At 39.5% G+C, this 20581-nt stretch overlaps 1 protein-coding gene across 10 annotated transcripts in view; it reads left to right on the plus strand.

Annotated features, from left to right (window-relative positions):
* Positions 1–20581, plus strand: part of PHACTR2 (phosphatase and actin regulator 2) — a 261006-nt gene that overhangs the window by 207631 nt on the left and 32794 nt on the right. For all 10 annotated transcript variants that reach the window (XM_073894028.1, XM_073894031.1, XM_073894027.1 and 7 more), the window contains 5 exons: positions 2678–3212; positions 8539–8741; positions 10181–10337; positions 14249–14304; positions 19811–19872. In XM_073894028.1, the coding sequence (XP_073750129.1) occupies positions 2678–3212; positions 8539–8741; positions 10181–10337; positions 14249–14304; positions 19811–19872 (1013 nt within the window). The remainder of the gene's footprint in view (positions 1–2677; positions 3213–8538; positions 8742–10180; positions 10338–14248; positions 14305–19810; positions 19873–20581) is intronic.

The following is a 20581-nucleotide window of genomic DNA, read 5'->3' on the forward strand; positions in this document are numbered from 1 at the left end:
CTGAGGAGCAGGGCTTGAAGTGAGGCAGGCAGTGATCCACTTCTTAAAGAAAAGCCCCAAACAATTGCCCCATGCTTGGGAATTACACAAACTTTCTCACTTCCTCCTGCCCCATAGGGTAGAGGCTCACTATTGCCTTGGCTTGGGCTTTCTCATTTTTCTCAGAAGAAAGCTGGTGATTAATGCCGGGGCAGGGTACAGCTTTCGTGAGAGATTTTGAGTTATACCCAGATATTTTACTTGAAGGTTTATTTATGGGCTCATGATGTTCCTAGGAGAATAATACAGTCACATTATTATCCATTGTATTAAATAAGGTTCCAGTGGCCCATAGTTTGAATAACAGTGTTGCTCTTCTCAGGCCGTCCCAGAGAAACAGGGGTTTCATTGAGCTATACCAACAAGCCTGATGTGCAAGAATCCCTTGATCAAATATTGATAATACTCCTTCAGATTCCAACTGATATTCCACTTGTAACCATTTAGAACTTCCTACGTGGGGACTTGGTTTTATTTGAATAATGTTGTCCTTCTAGAAAAGTTACTTCAAATGCAACTCATGACTTTTAGTCAGATGTTTCAATTCTTATAAAAGCTATCAGTTAGGATTCTTCTTCAACTCCTTGGTTAGTATAGACCTCCAGATAACCAGATGCTGGCTTAGCACATTCAACTGTTTCATGTGTGAAGTAAGGTCAAATCTCCTGTATTTTTTTTCTTTCTCATTGTTACACACTGTGTTAACAATGAAAGTATTTAACCGAGGAGAGGTGGCTTTACTTTTTTAATCATGGCCTAATTCAAGGTAGCTTAAGCAACATGGTTGATATCAGCAGTCTTGTCGTTTTAAAAGAAACTTAAAGAAGTATCTGGAGAAGTGTGACTTGAAGCTGCACCCCAGGCATTGAAAAAATTGTCTTTTTTTCCTTAAGTTGAGCTAAAGTTAACTAAAGATAATTGTTAGAAAAGAAAGAATTTTCTTTAAAAATATATCTATGATGCACATTAATATACATATGGGTATATGAAAGGGATTCTGTTCAATTTACCTACAAAAGTAACTGAATGTATTTAGACATCAAATCCTTAGATCTTTTTTGTGAAAAATAAATTTAGAATGGACTTAGATTGTAGAAGTATGCTTAATACCCTTGTCTTATTAGCAAGTGAAGATTGTTAGCTTCAAAGAAGTAGTATGAGCAGGCCCAGACTTGGGGTAGTGTGAATTCTAGTTGTGTGTATCTAAAATAATAAAGCCCCAAAGCCATAAAGATACCTTTTAAGTCTGGGTCCTCTTACCAAGTGAGACGCGCACTTTTTTAATATGTCAGAGTTGATGAAGTCTTACATCTCATTGTCTATTCCTTTATTTGTTCTTCATTTCTTGACCCTCCCCCAACTGACTTCAGTAAAGGTAAGTTATAATAACATCTGTTATGGATTGACTCCATGGTACTAACAAGATATTTTGTAATAGTTTTGTGGAAGATAGTTTAACCCCTCATGAAAAAGAAGGAATGTACGACATTACAACAGAAGAGGCAATTAGGAGAAATTTATAGATCATACAGGTCATGAAACAAAAGACTGTTCTCATAGGAGTTTAAATGTGTTTCCCAAAATGATATAAAGAAAAGGAGATTTAAGCTCTCTTTTTCTTCCTGAAAATGGTTTGGTTGAAGGCAGTCATATCCCAAAGCAGGCAAATACCTTCTAGTGGCCCCAACCCTCCTCTGATGAGGACCCTCTAGGAACATAAGAGGTAAGGAAGATGGGCTTTGTGAGGGCGTTGGTCACAAGATCTGAGAATGGCATTCTTTCCCTTCAAATTATTCCAGTGCTACCCATGTAGACATTTTTTGTAAAAAACAATTTTTGATATTTTGTGGGTTTCGGGGGTTTTTTAATTTAATTTCAATTTAATTAACATATAGTGTATTATTAGTTTCAGAGGTGATTTAGTGAATCACCAGTTGCATATCACACCCTGTGCTCATTACCTGAAGGGCCCTCCTTAATGCCCATCACCCAGTTGCCTTTTGATATTTTGAAGGGGACTTGCCCTTCTAATGTGGCCGTGTGTTTTCTCTCTGCCTCATTGCCACTGCAGATGGAGGTGCAGCTGGCATGGCAAGCTTCTCTCTCTCGAGCCATGGGGATAACAGGTTTAGAGCTGAGTACATTTGCTTTTGGTCCAGAAAGGAGCCAGAGGGATATACCCTGGCCACTCTGAATGCGGGCCGCTCCATTCCCAAAAAGACATCATTGAACATGTAGAATTTGTGATGAGCCCAACCTGGCACTATAACCGGACAGTTGCTGTCTGTCCTTTATACACTGTGATGTCCCTTCTTTGGGGCATGCAGGGACTCATTCAGGTGACCTATAAGACAAGCAGCTGAGGCTTTCCCTTTGGCTGGTCCAGCCAGAAAAACTAGAGGGACTCTTCTTGTCCCTTAAGTTTTGCCTTCAGCATCACTGGCTCCCCCCTAGATTCGGGGTAGGAAGGAGGCAGAAAATAAAACCATTATCCTAATTAGCCTATTATTTCCTTTTATTTGACAAATGTTAACATTTTACAGAGAGCATCATAATTGACAGTTGCAACTCATTTGTTTGTTTAAACAAATTTAAACTCATATTCTTTGACTTTTAATGCAAAATCTCTCTATTTTAGCTGGCTCCTCTCATTCAAAAAAAACAACTGGGTCCAAAGCATCAGCTTCACCATCTACTTCCTCCACCTCATCTCGTCCCAAAGCTTCAAAGGAGACACTTTCTAGCAAAACAGGGACAGTGGGAATCACAAAGGGCAAGAAAAAAACTGGCAAGCAGCCAACCTCTCGCCCGTCCTTGGATGCAACCACTTCTGGCACATCTGACCTTAAAGGAGAACCTTCTGAGACGAGGGTGGAGAGTCTCAAGCCTGAGCAGACTGTCCCTGGGACCGATGAGCAGACCACGGGCAAATCTAAGTCTGCGGTCCCTCAACCTCCTGTGGCTCCTCCACCTTCTCCCCCCGCCCCTCCTCTTCCTCATGAGGAGCAGTGCGCTTTTGCCTCAGACACTCCTGTTGTCCTGGTCAGTGATGGAGCTGACCTGCCTGTCCCTGCCTTAGACCCAAGTCAGCTTCTCTGGACCGAAGAGCCCACCAACAGAACCACTGTCCTCTCAGGCACTGGCTTAAGTGTTAGCAGAGAAAATGCAGAATGGTGAGTCGGGGCATAAACCCCCATATTGCATCTGTATCCCCTGTGAAACGTTGTGCGAAAGATCACTAAACCACTCTATGGGAATTGAAGGAACCTACTTGGTTTGGTTTGACAGTGTAGTCTAGTGATTGTTAGGGAAGTACACGTATCATCCAAGCATCGGTTTTTTCGTAGCCCTGCCCCAGGAATGTCACAGGCTACTGGAGAAGATGGCATCAGTCCTACTGACAGGTACCACTTCAGATCTGTGGCTTTCAAGTAGATTTAGAGACGGCTTCATCGCTGTTCAGCAGTCCCTTTTCTTTTTTCCCTGGACAGTTCCCTTTTCTTTCCTTACAGTGGTTATTTTAAGTCTTTACTACTTGTGTCCAGATGGCTCACCCATTCCTGCCTACCTTCGTTACAAGTCATGTAGCCTTCTCTTTCTCGAAGGAAATAAAGACCATTAGGAAAGAACTCTCTCAGATTCCATCCCTTTTCCCACCAGCTTCAGGGGGGCCTCTTGCTTCCTCAATTCCCCACCCAACTCCAATGTTACCTCCTCTCTGATGCATTTCAGCACTCATCCAGACAGAATTGGTTGGTGCATCTACTCTGGCAACCCTTTTTTTCCTCTCTCCATGGGACAGAGCTAAGCAATATATCTGTTTGCCTCTACATCCCTAGCAACCAGTACAGAATCTGGTATGCCATAGACATGACATCATCCAGTTGCCCAAGCCAGAAACTGGGGATTCGTCCTAAGGGTTCTCATTCTTCTTTGTTCCATGCATCTAATTCCTCATAAAGCCCTATCTATAAAGGCAAAAAAAACACATTAGCTTTCCTGTCCCACAGGTATGAAGGCAGGGCTGTTGGAGTATAGTAGTTGTCATAACCAATTCTGTCTGGGGAAGTCTTAAGAGTTCTTAAACCCAACCTCTCCTCTCCTGTTTCTAAGAATAAAACTAAAATTCACTCTTGTGATCATTTAATATTTTCTCTTTTAAAAAAAGCTTAGTCATATTAGACTTAAAAAAATTAGTACATTAATTAAGTTGATTTGGATCAAGAGACTATTGTCGTTAATTATTCAGTTGCTGATAATAATCACCTTCATTTATTGAATAGTTATTTAATGTCAGGAACTGTCAGTTATCATTAACTCACATAAGTCTTATCTGAAATATCTCTGTTTAATAGATGAGAAAACTGACACTGAGAGAGGGAAAGTAGTTTGCCCTAGATTCCCCACTTAGTAAGTAGCTAAGTCAGAATTTAGGCTCAGAGCTGCACACTTAGAGCACTCTATGTTCTAAGAAATTGTGTACATTTCCAAAGCACTTGCTTCTATTTCGGCAGTTTCTTTTGTGTTTGTTTCTTGTTTTTTTGTTTTTATCATTTTGAGCACCATGGTTTGGAGGAAAGCCAAGGAAAGATAAATGTTAAATTATAAATTATTTTATTTGCTTGACACATTAATAAACAATATGGGAGAAGACATTGAAAGGAATGGCTATGATGCCCATAACCCTTCCAGCACATAGCAGATGTCTTCATTTAATTATAGTGTGTGTTTTGCAGCACTGCAATGAACTCCAACCTTTAGAACTCAGAAATCATTCTTTGATCATATATTTCCTGCTTGCCTTCTATGGGCTGGGCAGTGTACTCAGCACCAAAGATACAAAAGCAAGCAAGATGGGGCACCTGGGTGGCTCAGTCGGTTGAGCATCTGCCTTGGGCTCCGGTCATGATCCTAGGGTCCTGGGATCGAGTCCCGCATCGGGCTCCTTGCTCAGTAGAGAGCCTGCTTCTCCCTCTTCCTCTGCTTGCCGCTCCCCCTACTTGTGCTTTCTTTCTCTCTCTCTCTGTCAAATAAATAAATAAAATCTTGAAAAAAAAAATCAAGCAAGACCAAGACATTATAGTTAAAAATAGTTTTTACCAACATAATGTCCAACATGCTCAGGAAGTACAAATATTTAAGACAGATCTGAATAGATTGAATATATGGGTTTATTATTCACTATATTAAAGGACAAGGTACAACAAAGTGATTCCTTAGACAGTCTTAGGCAGTGAGAGAGCCCATATCCCAGGGTGACTTGACACTGTCTGGTCCACTTCCTCAGACATGTAGGGAAGCCACTATATTGTGCTAAGCACCGTGCTGCATGAGGAGGGGGGCTTAATGTCAGTCTGCAGCCCAAGTATGCACAGGATTGTCGGACAAATAGGCGAGCGTCTGTTCCCTATTTCCACTGGAACTATGACCAGAGAGCAAGCTTAGAGCATCATTAGACATCAAGATATTTATATATAGATTTTTCTGTCACTCTGGATAACTATAATCCTTCCCTAGAAGAGGGCATTGAGATTTTCTTCTCTGTATGTTCTTCAAAGTTAAAATTTAAATAGCAGTTCTTTCCACAGGAGTGGTTTGTTTGCTCTTGAGTTAATGAGCCTGGAATAAGTAGTCTCTCAAATTTTTTTCCAAATTCTTTCTTCCGTTTTTAAGTAGATATTTCAGTTAGAATTTCTAGCTCTTAGTCACTTGCTTTACTTAGAACTTTCCCTCAGTTATGTTTAGTGAACGAATGTGTGAAAATCCTGTCATCTTATGAAGAGGCTTCTGTTTGGAATACAAATATCAAAACTTTAAAGAAGATAAGTGGCTATGTGTAAAAATATCTTCCTCTATTCACATATTGCAGGGTAGTAACCATGTGGTAGATTTCTATTTATTGGCGGCTTCATTAGTATCATATAGGTCTGGGATAATTTAAGGCGGACACTAAGAAGCCCATCTGGAGCCCATATCCAAAGGGGACTTGACTGTGTTTAGTCCATTTCCACAAACACTTGAGTTCACTGTTTTGTCCAGTGTGCCCAAGATACCTAGGAGGCAAATGAGAGGCAAGTCATGAGTTGATTGACACAAATTTGGAATACAATAATTCACCTTTAAGTTAATTATAATCTATATAATATGAATATAACTTACAATATCAAGTATAAAATAAAATACAACATTTAATAGGTAGATTAAGAGTCTTAAATCTGGGTTCTAGAATGGACTTGGTACCTTGTTTTGGGCAGTGCACCCATGGTCTTCTCAGATTCCAGGAACTGCAATTTATCTGTCCCCTTATACTGGAGAACAGATGTGAGTTGTAAATGTATGCAGAAGTCTTTGAAAACTATAAAACATTATAAAATAGAAATGATGACATGAAAATAATGATAGATATCATAATAAATTAGTGAGCGGTGACAGAAACAAATACCAGGGCTGAGCCCTGAAGTATCTTTTGTTCTGCTCTTCAGAATGTGTTATTAATTGACACATCTGCTAAATGTGCTGTGGTCACCCACAATGGCTGGCTGTTCAAACAAGGATGGCCTCCAGTGAGAGTCAACTAGAAATCCAGACTGTGGAACAGTTGTCTGTTCCATTTAAAAGGAGATTTCACACGGTGGTAACAGTATGGTGGTTCCTCAAAAAATTAAACCTAGAATTACCGTGTGATCCAGCAATTCTACTTCTGTGTATATAGCCCAAAAAATTAGAAATAGGTACTTGAGTAGATATGTGTACACCAGTGTCCTTAGCAGCATTATTACAACAACCAAAAGGTAGAAGCAGCCCAAATGTTCATCAACTGATGAATAGATAAAATGTGGCATATATATGCGGTGGAATATTACTCAGCCTTAAAAGAAATTCTGACATATGCTAAAGCATGGATGAACCTGGAAGACACAAAAGGACAGATGTTGCATAATTTTGCTTATATAAAGCACCTAAAATAGCAAAATACATAGAGACAGAAAGTAAAATGTTGGTTGCCAGGGGCTGAGGGATGAGACTGGGGAGTTATTCTTTAAGGGGACAATTTCAGTTTGGGAAGATGAATAGATTCTGGAGATGGAGAGTGGTGATGGTTGTACAATAGTGTAAATGTCCTAACTGCCACTCAGCTGTATACTTTAAAATGGTTAAAATGTCAAATTTTATGCTGTGCATATTTTACTCAATAAAAATAAATAAAATATGCTGTGCATAGTTTCCCCTTTGAAAAGAATTTTGGCTGTTGGCTTTTTCTAATAAGTGAAAATTTTTTAGAGTGCTTAGACTAATAACCACAAAGTACAATTTTCAGTACCTCAGATTCTGACAGTTTACCTGTTTTTATTACTCAAAGAACTGTTTTCTGGGTTTTTTTGTTTTTGTTTTTGTTTTTTAAGTTAATGAAAACAGCAAGCACATGCTTTGCACAAAACAGTTTTTGAGCAGTGTGACATCCAAATTTGGATTCTTCTATTTTTATCAGAAGGCAATTTGGGGATTTTCTGAATCTTAAAATGAAGATTACATTGTTTTTGATATGATATGTTTTCGGTTATGTTTTCAATGACATTTTTTTTCCTATTCTAGCCTGTGAAAACTGGCAGACTTTGTATATTTGTAGTAACTTTAAGCCAGAGACTCTTACCAAGCTAACTAATAGAAAATTATTGCATACGTGCACATCACCTTTCTTGTATAGAGTGCGTTTAATTCCCCCTTTTTCCGTGTCACGTTACTAACGCATTCCTGTGAGGGGCCGTTTTACAAATGGAGAAACTAAAACACAGAGACGATACATGATTTTTTGACTTGACATACTGGCTGTGATGAAAATAAGATTAATTCATACATCAATTAAAGAAGGTATGTTTTTCTGTCACTACCCTTCTAGGTGTTGGGCTGCAAATCAACATGAATCCCACTTGTCAAGGAACTTTGAGGGCTGAGATGGCAGACAAGTGAATGGTGGTCGAGGTGCAGTGTGCTAAGTGCTCCAATGGGGTTGTCTTCAGATCACCTTCAGAGCCAGGAGGTGGGGCAAGGATCTAGATGGAAGGCCACTCAAAGATTCCTGAAGAAGCTACAGCTTTAGCTTAGGCTTGAAGGATAAGTAGGAGTTACAGGTACAGAATAAAGATAGTCAAAGTCAAATATCCGGAAACTTCTAGTTCACTGTTCTTTCCACTGAGGCCCCATGGCTATGGGAAAATCAATTTGCAAACTGTAGTTTTACCATGTTCATGTACTAAATACATCAGACATCATCTAGTCATTCCTTTTCATTTTATAGAGGAAGAATCAAAAACCTTGAGAATCAAGTCATACTGTATACTCCTGTTCCATTTCACCATGCCTAGCTGCCTTTGATTGCTTTCTCCTTTCGCCAACTTGAAAGATGCTCATGAATCCCGGGCTCCTTCTCATGGTGTTGGTGTTGTCCCCGAGGGTTGCTCTGAGCTTCACTCCACCCCTGTGTTCTTGTGCCTTTAATAGTTTTACGACCAAAGATGAGCCGGGAAAGGTAGCACCTCAGCTACCGACTTCTGGGCTGACGGGAGAATCTTCAGAATCCTTCAGTGCCCCTGAGGACGAAGGCCAAAGGGAGGACCAGGCCAATGACTCGGACTCTGATGGGCCTGTCTTGTACACTGATGATGACGATGATGAAGAGGAGGAGGAGGAGGGCAGTGGAGAAAGTAAGACTTTTTTCAAGAGGTGGGGAGGAAAGTGGGTGGCGGACAGAAGCAGGTGCGTTTTGTAGATGACAAAAGCCACTGGTGTTCAGAGAGCTGATGTTTTCTTTCCCCTCACATTCTTTTCTCAAATTAGAACTGTGTGTGTTCTAAGGTTTAACTTTTGATGACAGGCCTTTCCAGAAAATGGTTCCACAAGGGCCAGGGGGTCAGGCCTTTGTCTGTGAGGAAGATATGCACATTTGTATTTGTACAAGGAATCAGAGCTTTCTAATGACAGAGGTGTTTTCAGAATGATCAGAGATGGCCCTTCCACTCTGAGATCTTTCTCTCTCTCTCTTTTTTTTTTTTTAGATTTTATTTATTTATTCATGAGAGACAGAGAAAGAGGGAGAGGGAGGCAGAGGGAGAGGGAGAAGCAGGCTCCCCGAGGAGCAGGGAGACCAATGCGGGGCTCAATCCCAGGACCCCGGGATCATGACCTGAGCCGAAGGCAGATGCTTAACTGACTGAGCCACCCAGGCGCCCTCCTGAGATCTTTCTTGAATAAAGAGCCATAAACTCGGATTCAGTGGATTACTTAATTGGAGATGTTTGAGACTTCCACTCACTTTTATACCAGGGTTTAAAGAGAGGGGAGGGAAGAATGAGTTGAGAAAGACAAATACCTTTGAAGAATAGAAAAAAATCATTCTTCCACATAGGTGAGTTAGGATGCCTTTTAGGAAGGAGTGATACGGTAGATTAAGCCAACTGTTTATATATAACTTAGGGAACTGGAAAGTGCTTTAAAAAAAAAAAAAACTTCTAAGCATCATGACTTAGGAGTAATTCACTATGGAATTGAATTTATACATTATGAAAAGTTATTAACGATGAAACATCAGTTTGTCAAGTTCCTTTTAGTTTGTACTGAAAAACAATGACAAAATCATTATCATCCACCTGGTATTAAGTATCCTTCATTGAGGATTCTTGGTAATTAAGGATTAATATATTGCTACCATAGATAAACTTTTTCCAGCGTGATTTTTGAGTGGAGGAAAGGGGAAGACAAGAATTAACTGTGCAGTATATATAAAGGAGCTGTGTTTTTAAGACTTAGCAAGGAAAGTGTTACACAATCTGTAATTTCCATGATATGCCATCTCAGCAAAATAAACTTCAAAATCACTTTCCAAATGATGAGGTGATATTTGCAAGTTTTTTCATGGTGCCCCAACATTTTTCAGGACATTTTTAAAAATAGTTCTTCAGTTTTTCAAAATGAACTACATCCAACTCAGAACTTTTTTTTTTTTCCCTGAGGTTAATTAAAATTCCACTCTTGCATTGGATAAAGAATTTTGTCTGGACTCTGTTTAAAGTCCATGCTCTGTGTAACCTGAGTGCTGCTTGCTCAAAGCCTCTTTCTCTGCGTTTCTGCCTTTACCAATCCTCAGGTGCTTTGGCAAGTAAAATACGACGAAGGGATACTCTTGCTATCAAACTTGGCAACAGACCATCAAAGAAGGAACTAGAGGACAAAAACATCTTGCAGCGCACATCTGAAGAGGAGAGGCAGGAGATCCGACAGCAAATTGGAACCAAGCTCGTCAGGTAATGGCTGAAACGTTCATACAGCACTGACCAATTCATACTTTTCTCCCACCTGTGGTGTCCTACCCAGCTGAGATCATGTGAATTCCTTGGGTAAGGGCACACCTGGCCTGTGTGGTTTTCTAAAGTTGGTCCTGGATGGTGAACCACTCAAAGAACTTGCCCTTGGGTCCAGCCAGTCAGTGGCTTTGGCATCGCCAAAGCCTGAGCCAAGTGTCGAAAAACTTTTTCTATTAAGGACCAGTCAGGAGGTGTTATTGCAGCTACACCACTGTGCTGTTAAATGAAAGCAGCCATAAACGTTACGTAGACAAATGGGTGTGGTCATGTTCCAATAAAACTTTATTCACCAAAATAAGCAGCAGGCCAGATTTGGTCTGTAGGTCATAGTTTGCCCAACTCCTGGCCTAATCCGTGGACTCTCTGGCATTCCTCTGACTGCCATGAAGTTCTGCCCTGTGGGCCCTGAGACTGTAGAAATAGGGAGCTAGCTACAATGGCCATCCAAGTCAGGTAACTGTAGCCCCCCTATCATGACCTTCCCCTTTTAACTTCAAACAAATTGTTATCTGATTTCACATTCTGCCTCCAGCCATTGTAGGGTTTCTGCTTTGGCCACCAGCGACTTTGGAAGTCCATTGAACTGACAGTTTTAATAGAAGTGAGTGCCATTGTTTGATGATCAATTTAAGCATATTTAATAGTATTATCTATTTTGCTGACTTCTCTCACTCTGCGTAAACAACAGAGTGCATCAGTTGGGAGAAGGGGGCCGTCTGGGATCCCAGGGCAGGATTTGGAACTGGAAGAAATCCCTCTTCTTGCTTGGAAATGGAAGACTTCTGTGACTGTGTTGGATCTACAGGGTTGGCCTGGGGGGTGCAGTTCCAGAGGCTCTTCTCTGTTTGACAGATGGGGCCAAGCAGTGGCTTGTGGTGGGGAAATGAGATGCTGCACTAAAGCACTTGAGTGCCTGGATCGTAGCAAGCACTTAACCTCAAAATTAAATATTTTTATTAGTAATTTAAATCATTATATATCGCTTAAACAGCTAAAACATTTTTTAAAATTAAACCCCATATTGGCACCTTTGTTCAGTATTTCTGAAGAGCAACTCAACAATATGAAAAAAAGGAATCGTAAAGCAGTCTCTTTCTTTACGTGGTCATTCCATTTGAGAGACGATACAAGAAGGAAATAATCCAAAAGGAAAACAACCTGTACACTTTACAAGGAGGTTTATTTCAAGGCTATTTAGAGCAGTGGCAAATTAAACCAAATGCTTGAAAACAGGGGACTGATGAAGGACGTTGAGAGAAGTTGACATGGTGAACGAAGCATAGGGCAGTGGTTTTCTGACTGCCCTATCAAGGATTTCTTGGAGGCGATGCTCGGGCTTCTGTGGGGCGACCTGGAGTGGTATGAGTGTGTTTGCAGTGGGATGGGAGGTGCTCCTTCGCCCCAGGCTCAGCCATGAACAGCCTCTTCTGTTTTATGTAAGGAGTCTACTCCAGCCCCCCAAAGTTTGAGAGCCTCTGTAAGTGTACACATAAAAAATTTTGTTTGAGTAGAGTTTTTAATGTTCAAAATATGTAAATTTTACAGAATTGTTTTTCTACAAACACCATACATCTATCTGGTCACTGTCATTCAAAGATAAATCACCCATAGTCCCTCCCTTGGGGGACTCGATGTGTAGTGGAAGAGACAGAGATACTGCATGGTGAGGTCGATGAAAAGCACAAGCATGTAGGTCAAGAGAACTAGATATGAGACTGCACTCTAAACATATTTGCTAAGTACTTTGTCTCAAGCAAGTGAATTAATCTCTCATTTCCTTGTTTGTAAAATGGGAACTGGCTACTCCTTGCCGAATTATTTTGAGGATCCATGATAATGTAAATTAAGCACCTTGCACAGTGCCTGGGACTTTAAAAGTATGAACTACTGAGAGCTCTGATTATTGCCTTATCTGTACTATCACTTGTGTCATAGTGTTCTCAGAGCCGTGTGATCTGTGTGTGACCACTGCGGAGGGCAGACAACCGGGAGTTTAAAACTCACTCGCGGGACAGGTCAAATGCCCACCTGGCAGGTTACTATTTTAGTCATTTGTAAGATTTCAGGAGGTGGAGAAAGAGAGGAGGGCATTCCTGAAGGAGGAGCTTCATCAACAAAAGAAGGAGGTTGACTCTGGTGGTTGATACGGTGTAGATACGTAACAGGGTACATGGGTACATGGGTGGCACCTCATCTGGTCAGCATAGTAGCTCCCTGGGTTCTTCTGCACTGTAGGCTCAGTTTTGTAAGTCACTTTCAAGGTGGCTCTGATGAAGATTAAACTTGAACAAAAATTTTAATGAGGTATTTAAAATATCATTGATTTCAGTTCTTCACTCCATTTCTGCCACAGGCATAACATTAGAATTGATAGTATCTTATATTCAGATTACCTTCATATATATGTTTACTTTGCACAAACTCCTCCTACATCCAGAAGGCATTTTACAACAAATCTGTGATTAACAGCAAATTAACACTATAAGCAAGACCAAGAACAAAGTTATAAAGGGTTGTTAGGTCATTCAGCGTTTGTGTACATATAGTTAGCTACTAATCACAAATGAGCCTAGCTTTTGTTTTCTTTTCTTTTTTAAGAGTTTATTTATTTATTTGACAGAGGGGGACACAGCGAGAGAGGGAACACAAGCAGGGGGAGTGGGAGAGGGAGAAGCAGGCTTCCTGCGGAGCAGGGAGCCTGATGCGGGGCTCGATCCCAGGACCCTGGGATCATGACCCGAGCCGAAGGCAGACACTTAACGACTGAGCCACCCAGGCGCCCTGAGCCTGGCTTTTCTTGAAGGCAGATGGAAAGGGCCCATGTATCTTAAGATAACTCTATGTGTAATATAAATCCATTTGCGGTCACAAAAACAGTATTTCTTTTTTTTTTTTTTTTAAGATTTTATTTATTTATTTGACAGAGAGAGACACAGTGAGAGAGGGAACACAAGCAGGGGGAGAGGGAGAGGGAGAAGCAGGCTTCCCGCAGAGCAGGGAGCCCCATGCGGGCTCGATCCCAGGACCCTGGGACCATGACCTGAGCCGAAGGCAGACGCTCAACGACTGAGCCACCCAGGCGCCCCTCAAAAGCAGTATTTCACTTGAAACTCTGTGCAGTGTAGATCAAGCATCTTTTGAGTTAGTATGAACTCTCATGCAGAAAACTTTCCTAGATTCTAATGATCTGTGTATTAATTGGGGGATAGGGAAACTGTTCTAACGGAGACCAAAAAGTGCAGTGGTCCAAATAAGACGCTGTCACGTGTTTATTTCCTTTTCACATAACAGTCCAGAGGTAGGTGGGCTGTCCAGGGTGGATGGCGAGCTCTGTTTCTTGCAGTCACTGGGCACCCAGATTCTGTCCTGTTGCTCTGTGGATATTCTCATCTGCATGATCCAAGCTGGCTGACGTGACCATGTTTAAGTTCTAGCCCGTGGGGGAAGGAACGAGAAAAGGGAAGACACACTCAGTCATTTTAAGGATAAAAGGCAAATGTTACAAATATCACCCCGCTCACATCCCATCACAGGGACTCGGCCACATGGCCACACCTTGCTGCTAGGCAGGCAGAAGTCTGTAGTTGGGAGCCACAGCTAGATCTCAGGAGGTTCTAGATCTAAAAGGAAGACGGAAGAATGGATAAGGGGGAGTATGTAGCGGTCTCAACCACAATCTTTAGTCTCCAAACTAACAGAAAGGATGGTAACCTATTTTGTAGGTTTAAAATGGATTTGTGTTTCTCAAAACAGGAAAAAAATAAAGCTTTGTGTCTTTGTTATTTTATTTTGCATCTCCCACCAAGGAGGCCTTGTTTGTAACCTGCAGTATATCCTTTTTGTCATCATAGGAGACTTAGCCAGAGGCCCACAACTGAAGAATTAGAGCAAAGAAATATCCTAAAACGTGAGTGTCTTACATTTTACAATGATTCCTTGTGTAACCATTAACAAGCTCCCTTTAGAGGCAATCTATTTATCAGTAGGAAACCTTGATATATTTGTTATTCACAAATGATTGAAATGGCCCATTTAGATCACATTTTTATATAATTTAAAAAACAATTTCTTGAAGTTCATATTTTGTTTTATGGTTTTGAGCCTGGTAGCCCCCAGACCAGAGTCACGGTTATGACAGTTGTTTTTAAGAGAGATGAAATATATTCCATGTATTCTTTTACCCAGATATTAAATAGAAGAAAATGCTCTAGTCTGCTTGCAAATAAATGTCAAAGAAAAGGCCAAAGAATCCACAAGGAAATAAATCAAGCATTCCTATATTATTATTAATAATACAGTTTGTTGCCAGGTTTAACAAATGACTCAATTTAAAACAGAATTATGGTGAAAGAAATTTTTGAGTCCTTTTCACTTTCCTTTGTTATGATAACTCTGTTTCCCTCTTGAGTTATTTATAATTTCTCGGCACTTAAGGAGTTCTCCATTCATTTTCCTACTTTATTTTCCCATTCTATTTTCCCCTCTGTTTTCTTTGACTTTACTTCTTACTTACTAGTCCAGTAGAACTTTATTGGAGTTCGTATGTTAAAGCTATAAAACTAATAGACGCGGTTTGACGTTATATAGTATATCAATGTGGTTACCAACCACAGTGAGTTAAGTAATGGATATTTTTAAATTGAGCCTAGCTGCAGTTTTATATGTTATTAACCTGGTTTCAAAAGAGCTTTTTATTGTGTGAAATATCAAAGAGCGGGGATGGGCAGAGCTCCGGATACAATAGTAAGAAGGCACTGGCATGTGGGAAATCTTTCTCAATCAGGCGTTTAGAGTCAAGTTGACTTGTCTGGATGATCCCCACTCTTCAGTCTGAGTTGTTTTCTTTCCCAAAGGAACGAAAGATTTTAATGGCATGTTTATACTATAAACATGCCATTAAATAATCGTTACTCTTACTAAGACAACCCAACCAGGAGAATTGCTGGTCTATGGGATTCTTTCCTTGGAATGTTCTTGTCTGGCTCTTTGTGACCAAAGACTGGAGTAGAACCCAAAGAAGGACTGAAGTGACCATCAGTGGGTAGAAGAGCCAGTATGGAGATGGAAAAAGTCATGACGAGAAAAGAAAAGAAAGTTGTGTTTTAGCGTTCAGAGGAAGGATGAAAGCAGCAGCTAATTTTGACAACAACACAAAACCAAAAAAGCTCATGGCTTTTGACAATAGGTTCCTGGAAAATATTTGTTGAATTAAATTTTAGGTAAGCTCAAGTGCAGACCATAAGCTCCTAACACACAAAGATTATGTCTTATTGGATACCTAATGCAATACCTAGAAAAAAAAGGAAGAGCAGATTCTGGGTAATTCTTTACTGCTTCTGAGAGACAAATAGTGCCAAACCACACTGGTGTTTGGTTATTTGAGGAACTGTTTCATAGATGTAGAAATTTATCACACGTTGATCTTAAGTGCTGTCTTGGCTTCTATGCCCCATTTTCCTGGAGGTTCAGGGAAGAGGGAAACGCCAAAGTCAACTTCAGATTTGACTCCAGCCCTTTTCTTACTTCCTTCTTAGTTTATCTAACTATGCTTATTCTGGAAACAAAAGACACATTTCCAGTCTGGAGAGGCTGATAACTGGCTTATGATCTCCTGACATAATATTGTATAGCCAAGGGAAGCAGAAAAGAGAACTGGTGGAGGTCATCCAGAGCATTACACTGAGCAATCCCAGGGAACTCAGCAGCATAGCTTACAATACTTTATTCAGCCTCTGTTTGCCTCTGGGTTCTTCCACATAGATTGCTCTTTTTTGTTCGTGTATTTCATCTCTGGCTTTTGTTCAAAAGCAATATGACTGACTCTTTAAAGAAAAGTCTGTGTGTGACATGGTGTGTTTGTGTGTTTTTTTTTTTAAGGACACTTATTTTAACTAGGTCGTCTTGTCTTGACAGACAAGGGAACTCATTCACAGCATAAACTCATTCAGCAGTTGTCAACTCCGAGCTCATCATTGGTTTAATAAACATGAGCCAGGTGGCAGTCAGTGCTGATCGCTTTCACTGGAGACCACAGGGCACATTTTATTTCTTAGTGTTTCATTTGCACTGTCCACCTTACTCCATCGCTTTCCTATTTTACGGAATTGAGGCTTTTTAAAAGAACATATAAAGTTACATTTAGTTGTACATTTTAGAACTGATTCCTTAATATTGTTAAAAGTAGAAGGTAAGTTTTGGTGCTTGAAAGGTCAATGTTTGCCTATCGGGAAAAGAGATGTTCATGGAATACCTTTTATAGCACAGGGATAGAAGTTACAGATCTATTTAGTTGTGACTGTAATTCCATCTCTATATTCTATAGAGAAAAAAATGTATCAGGTCATTAAGTGCTGCGTGTATTTTTTCCCAACGTTTTATTATGAAATTTTTTGAATATAGAGAAAAGCTGAAAGAATTTTACAGTAGACACCCATATATGTACTATTTATATTCTACCATTAACAACTTATCACATCTTTTTTTTACATTTTATCACATCTTGCTTTATCATGTATCTGTCCTTCCATTGATCCGTGTTATTTTTTGATGGATTTCAAAGTAGATTTGTAAATGCATTTTCACTTGTTAAAAACACCCTTATAGAAAAACATGTTAAATCAGCAAAAAGAGAAACAAACCCACAAAAAAATAGTTGGCTTTTTTTAGCCTACTGTATCCAGATGGACGAGTCAAGAGTATAATATTCCAGGTGCTGATGTTTTGGTGCTTTTCTGTCTTCTCCTTTTTAGCTCATCCATAAAACGCTGTGGGCAACACTTGCTAGCTGGGCAGGTTTCCTGCAGTGCCCACGGCTGTTAAACCACATGTATTGTTTGTGTGTGATGGCAAACACTTCCTGTGGCTGTTCTAGAATACCCTTCCTCCCCACCAAGCCCTGCTCTGAGGAGTTACTGAAGGCAAGATTTGTCAATGAGCTACGTCATTTCCTTCACGAATATCCCTCCCGTCTGTTTAAAGGGACCAGGAAGGTTTACATCCTCCTTTATAATTGGCCCTCTAATAAGCAAACGAAGGAAACATTTAAAAAACTCAGTGAATTTTTTAAACTAAGATTTAACCTTGATTCTTTGTAAGAGATTTTACAAGTATTTAAAAAAATGCAGAACAACAGTCATGCTGACTTCCCTCCACCTCTCACTTTCTTGAACTTCTTTAAAAGCCACAATTTCAAATATGGAAATATGTAAGGAAGTCAGCTCCTGATGTTAAAAAGAATTCCCAAGTGGTAAAATCCTGTTTATTGAACTCCCTCAACTGCAGTTGGCCCTTCTTTTTTTTGAATAGGTAACATGCTGTCGCCCAGTGTACACTATGCTTAATAAGATGAAATTATCAAATAGTCCCTTGTGAAAATTAAAGCATTTGTTGGCTTTGAGTCATATTTGATACCCACTTTTCTTTGAAAAGTACCTTTTTTTTTATTAAAAGATTTTATTTATTTATTTGACAGAAAGAGACAGTGAGAGAGGGAACACAAGCAGGGGGAGTGGGAGAGGGAGAAGCAGGCTTCCGGCTGAGCAGGGAGCCCGATGTGGGACTCGATCCCAGGACTCTGGGATCATGACCTGAGCCGAAGGCAGACGCTTAATGACTGAGCCACCCAGGCGCCCCAAAAAGTACCTTTAAAAATACAGCACAGTCACTGTATAGGAGGAATTGACTAAAATGGTTTGAGGATTTTATTTTCCCTTTTATTAGTAATATCATCATAGGCGACCTTGTAAAGCCTTAGTTTGAATCACATGAACCACAAGTTTGGCTCTTGCCTATTATGTATAATTTATAACCTACATGCCTTATCCAAATCATGTAAACTAAATATTTGACCCTAAGGATGTATTTTAAGAATACCAAAGGACATATATTTTGTGAAGCAATTAGAAAAACCTACAGTGTTTTCATAGGAAGAAACCTGAATTATAACAAAATTTGTTTGACACACAGGCACTTTACTCAAAGTGTATTCATTGGTTTTTTCTTATCTTTGAAGCGTGATTTCAGTTTATGCTTATTCTTTGTCTAAATAACCAGACAGATCATCCTCTTTCTTATGAATTAAAATTAGTATTTTGGAAGAATGTTGAAACTTTTCCCTGTCCAGATAAGGAAAATTAATAGAGAATTTAGCATGTTCAGTTAACAAATACAGTTGGTACAAATATTGAATATTGATATTTTATCTGTGATAAAAACAATCTTAGTGGTAAGAAGTCTATTTGAATTTTAAAAATAAATTTACCTTTTCATAGAGGAAACTCTTCTTTTTTAACCTTTCGGTTGAGCCTTTGTATCATGTGATGTTCCTTCAGTAGAATTCATAACAGCAGCTTCTAAAAGATAATCTTTTTTTTTTAAGATTTTATTTTTTTTTATTTGTTTATTTGAGAGAAAGAGAAAGCACAAGAGGGGATAGGGGCAGAGGGAAAAGCAGACTCCCTGCCGAGCAGGGAGCCCGATGCGGGACTCGATCCCGGGACTCAGGGATCATGACCTGAGCCGAAGGCAGTTGCATAACCAACTCAGCCACCCAGGCACATAAAAGATAATCTTTTGTAAGCATTGGTGTCCAAGAAGTAAAACCTGTGCTCACTTATTGAACAAATGATGGGCTGCTGGAAGCAACAGAGAGAAGTTCATCAAATAAGCAACCATTAAAACCTGAAGGGGATGTTTATTTCTTTAAAATTTCTGGTCATTTTTCTCTTTATCCCATCCATTGGACAGCATTCATTAAATTGGCCATTAAATTGTACCATTTGGTGAAGCCCTAGAGAAACAGAAGACTTTGGAAAGTCAAAGTCACAAGAAAATAAATCATCCCCATCAACAGTACACCATAATAACCCCATTCAGAACATTCTGGTTTGAAGGCAGAGTCCAAAGAAATGACTGCATTTTGCTTCTGTGGAAACCAAAGCAGACAAATCAAGTATTTTGGTTGGATTTGAATGGAAATCAACTCAGACATGCATCAGATGGTTCTAATTTGCTCTTTTGATATGTCTCAGATTTTCATGTGAAGGCCAGATCCAGAAATAAATGTTTATCTGGATTCTGATAAATTGTGCTTATAAGCCCAAGAGATGTTCAGCAATGAAAGGTTTTCACCAGAGTGTGGGCACTCCGGTAATTTTTTTCAGAATGGAATATGAAGTCAGGAAGCTAAAAGGCTTACAATTAGTAAAGAAACCAGTCCCATAAGGAGAAAAAGTAATATGTATATAAATTAATGATCGATCTTTCTGCAAAACCTTTTGACAACTTTTTAAAGATGTTGGAATGTTTGGTCACTAAGTCAAATAATTGTGGCCTGATCTACTTTTCTGATTATAAAATCATTTATAGTAACTAAGTCTTCATGCCTTTCCTCTCCCATCCCCATTAATAAACAGAAAAGAATGAAGAAGAAGAACAAGAAGCAAAAATGGAACTTAAGCGCAGACTCAGCAGAAAGGTGATGAAACTATGACTGTTAATGAGCATGTGTGTTTTGAGATCTACTTCATTATTTAAATGCAAATCAGCTGTCTGCCTTTAACTCTAACATTGAGGAATACTTATTCCTATTAGCCAATAACCAATCATAGACATTAAAATCAACGTAATGTATACGATATGAGTTATGTTTATATTTACAATTGCATGCTATGCTAATTTTGAAAAGCTAACAATCAGAAGTTTTAAATTACATTTACTGATTATGAAAATAACATACAATCTATGTGAATTTTTTTAAGTGCAGAAAGGAACAAAAAAGAGAAAAATCACACAAATGTCTTTTATTCAGAGATAACCATTATTAACATTTCAATATATAGTTTTTAAAAATGCTCACGTTTTCTGTGCAGTCTTGGAAATAGTCAGTAAATATGAAATTGGAGACCTGCCACTATTCCATGTGCGCTGGGTCAGCAATTTATTACATGAACTTGATCACCCAAGCTGCCTGCCACGGTGCTACCCACATTGACAAGTGGCTTACCTCCAAGACTCAGAGTTGTTTCCACCCATTCGTGAAAATATAGATCTGATACCTGGGCCATCACTCTTTTCTGGAAGTGGTAGTAATAGTCTTAGGAAAAATTGAGCACTATCAGAGTTTATATTTCATGATATTTCATTATAAATCTGTATTCAGTAATTCTTCAGATAGACCTTTCACA

Source organism: Callorhinus ursinus, unplaced genomic scaffold, assembly GCF_003265705.2.
Source record: "Callorhinus ursinus isolate GAN/ISIS: 27379988/994484 unplaced genomic scaffold, GSC_fseal_2.0 scaffold6, whole genome shotgun sequence".
NCBI lineage: Eukaryota > Metazoa > Chordata > Mammalia > Carnivora > Otariidae > Callorhinus > Callorhinus ursinus.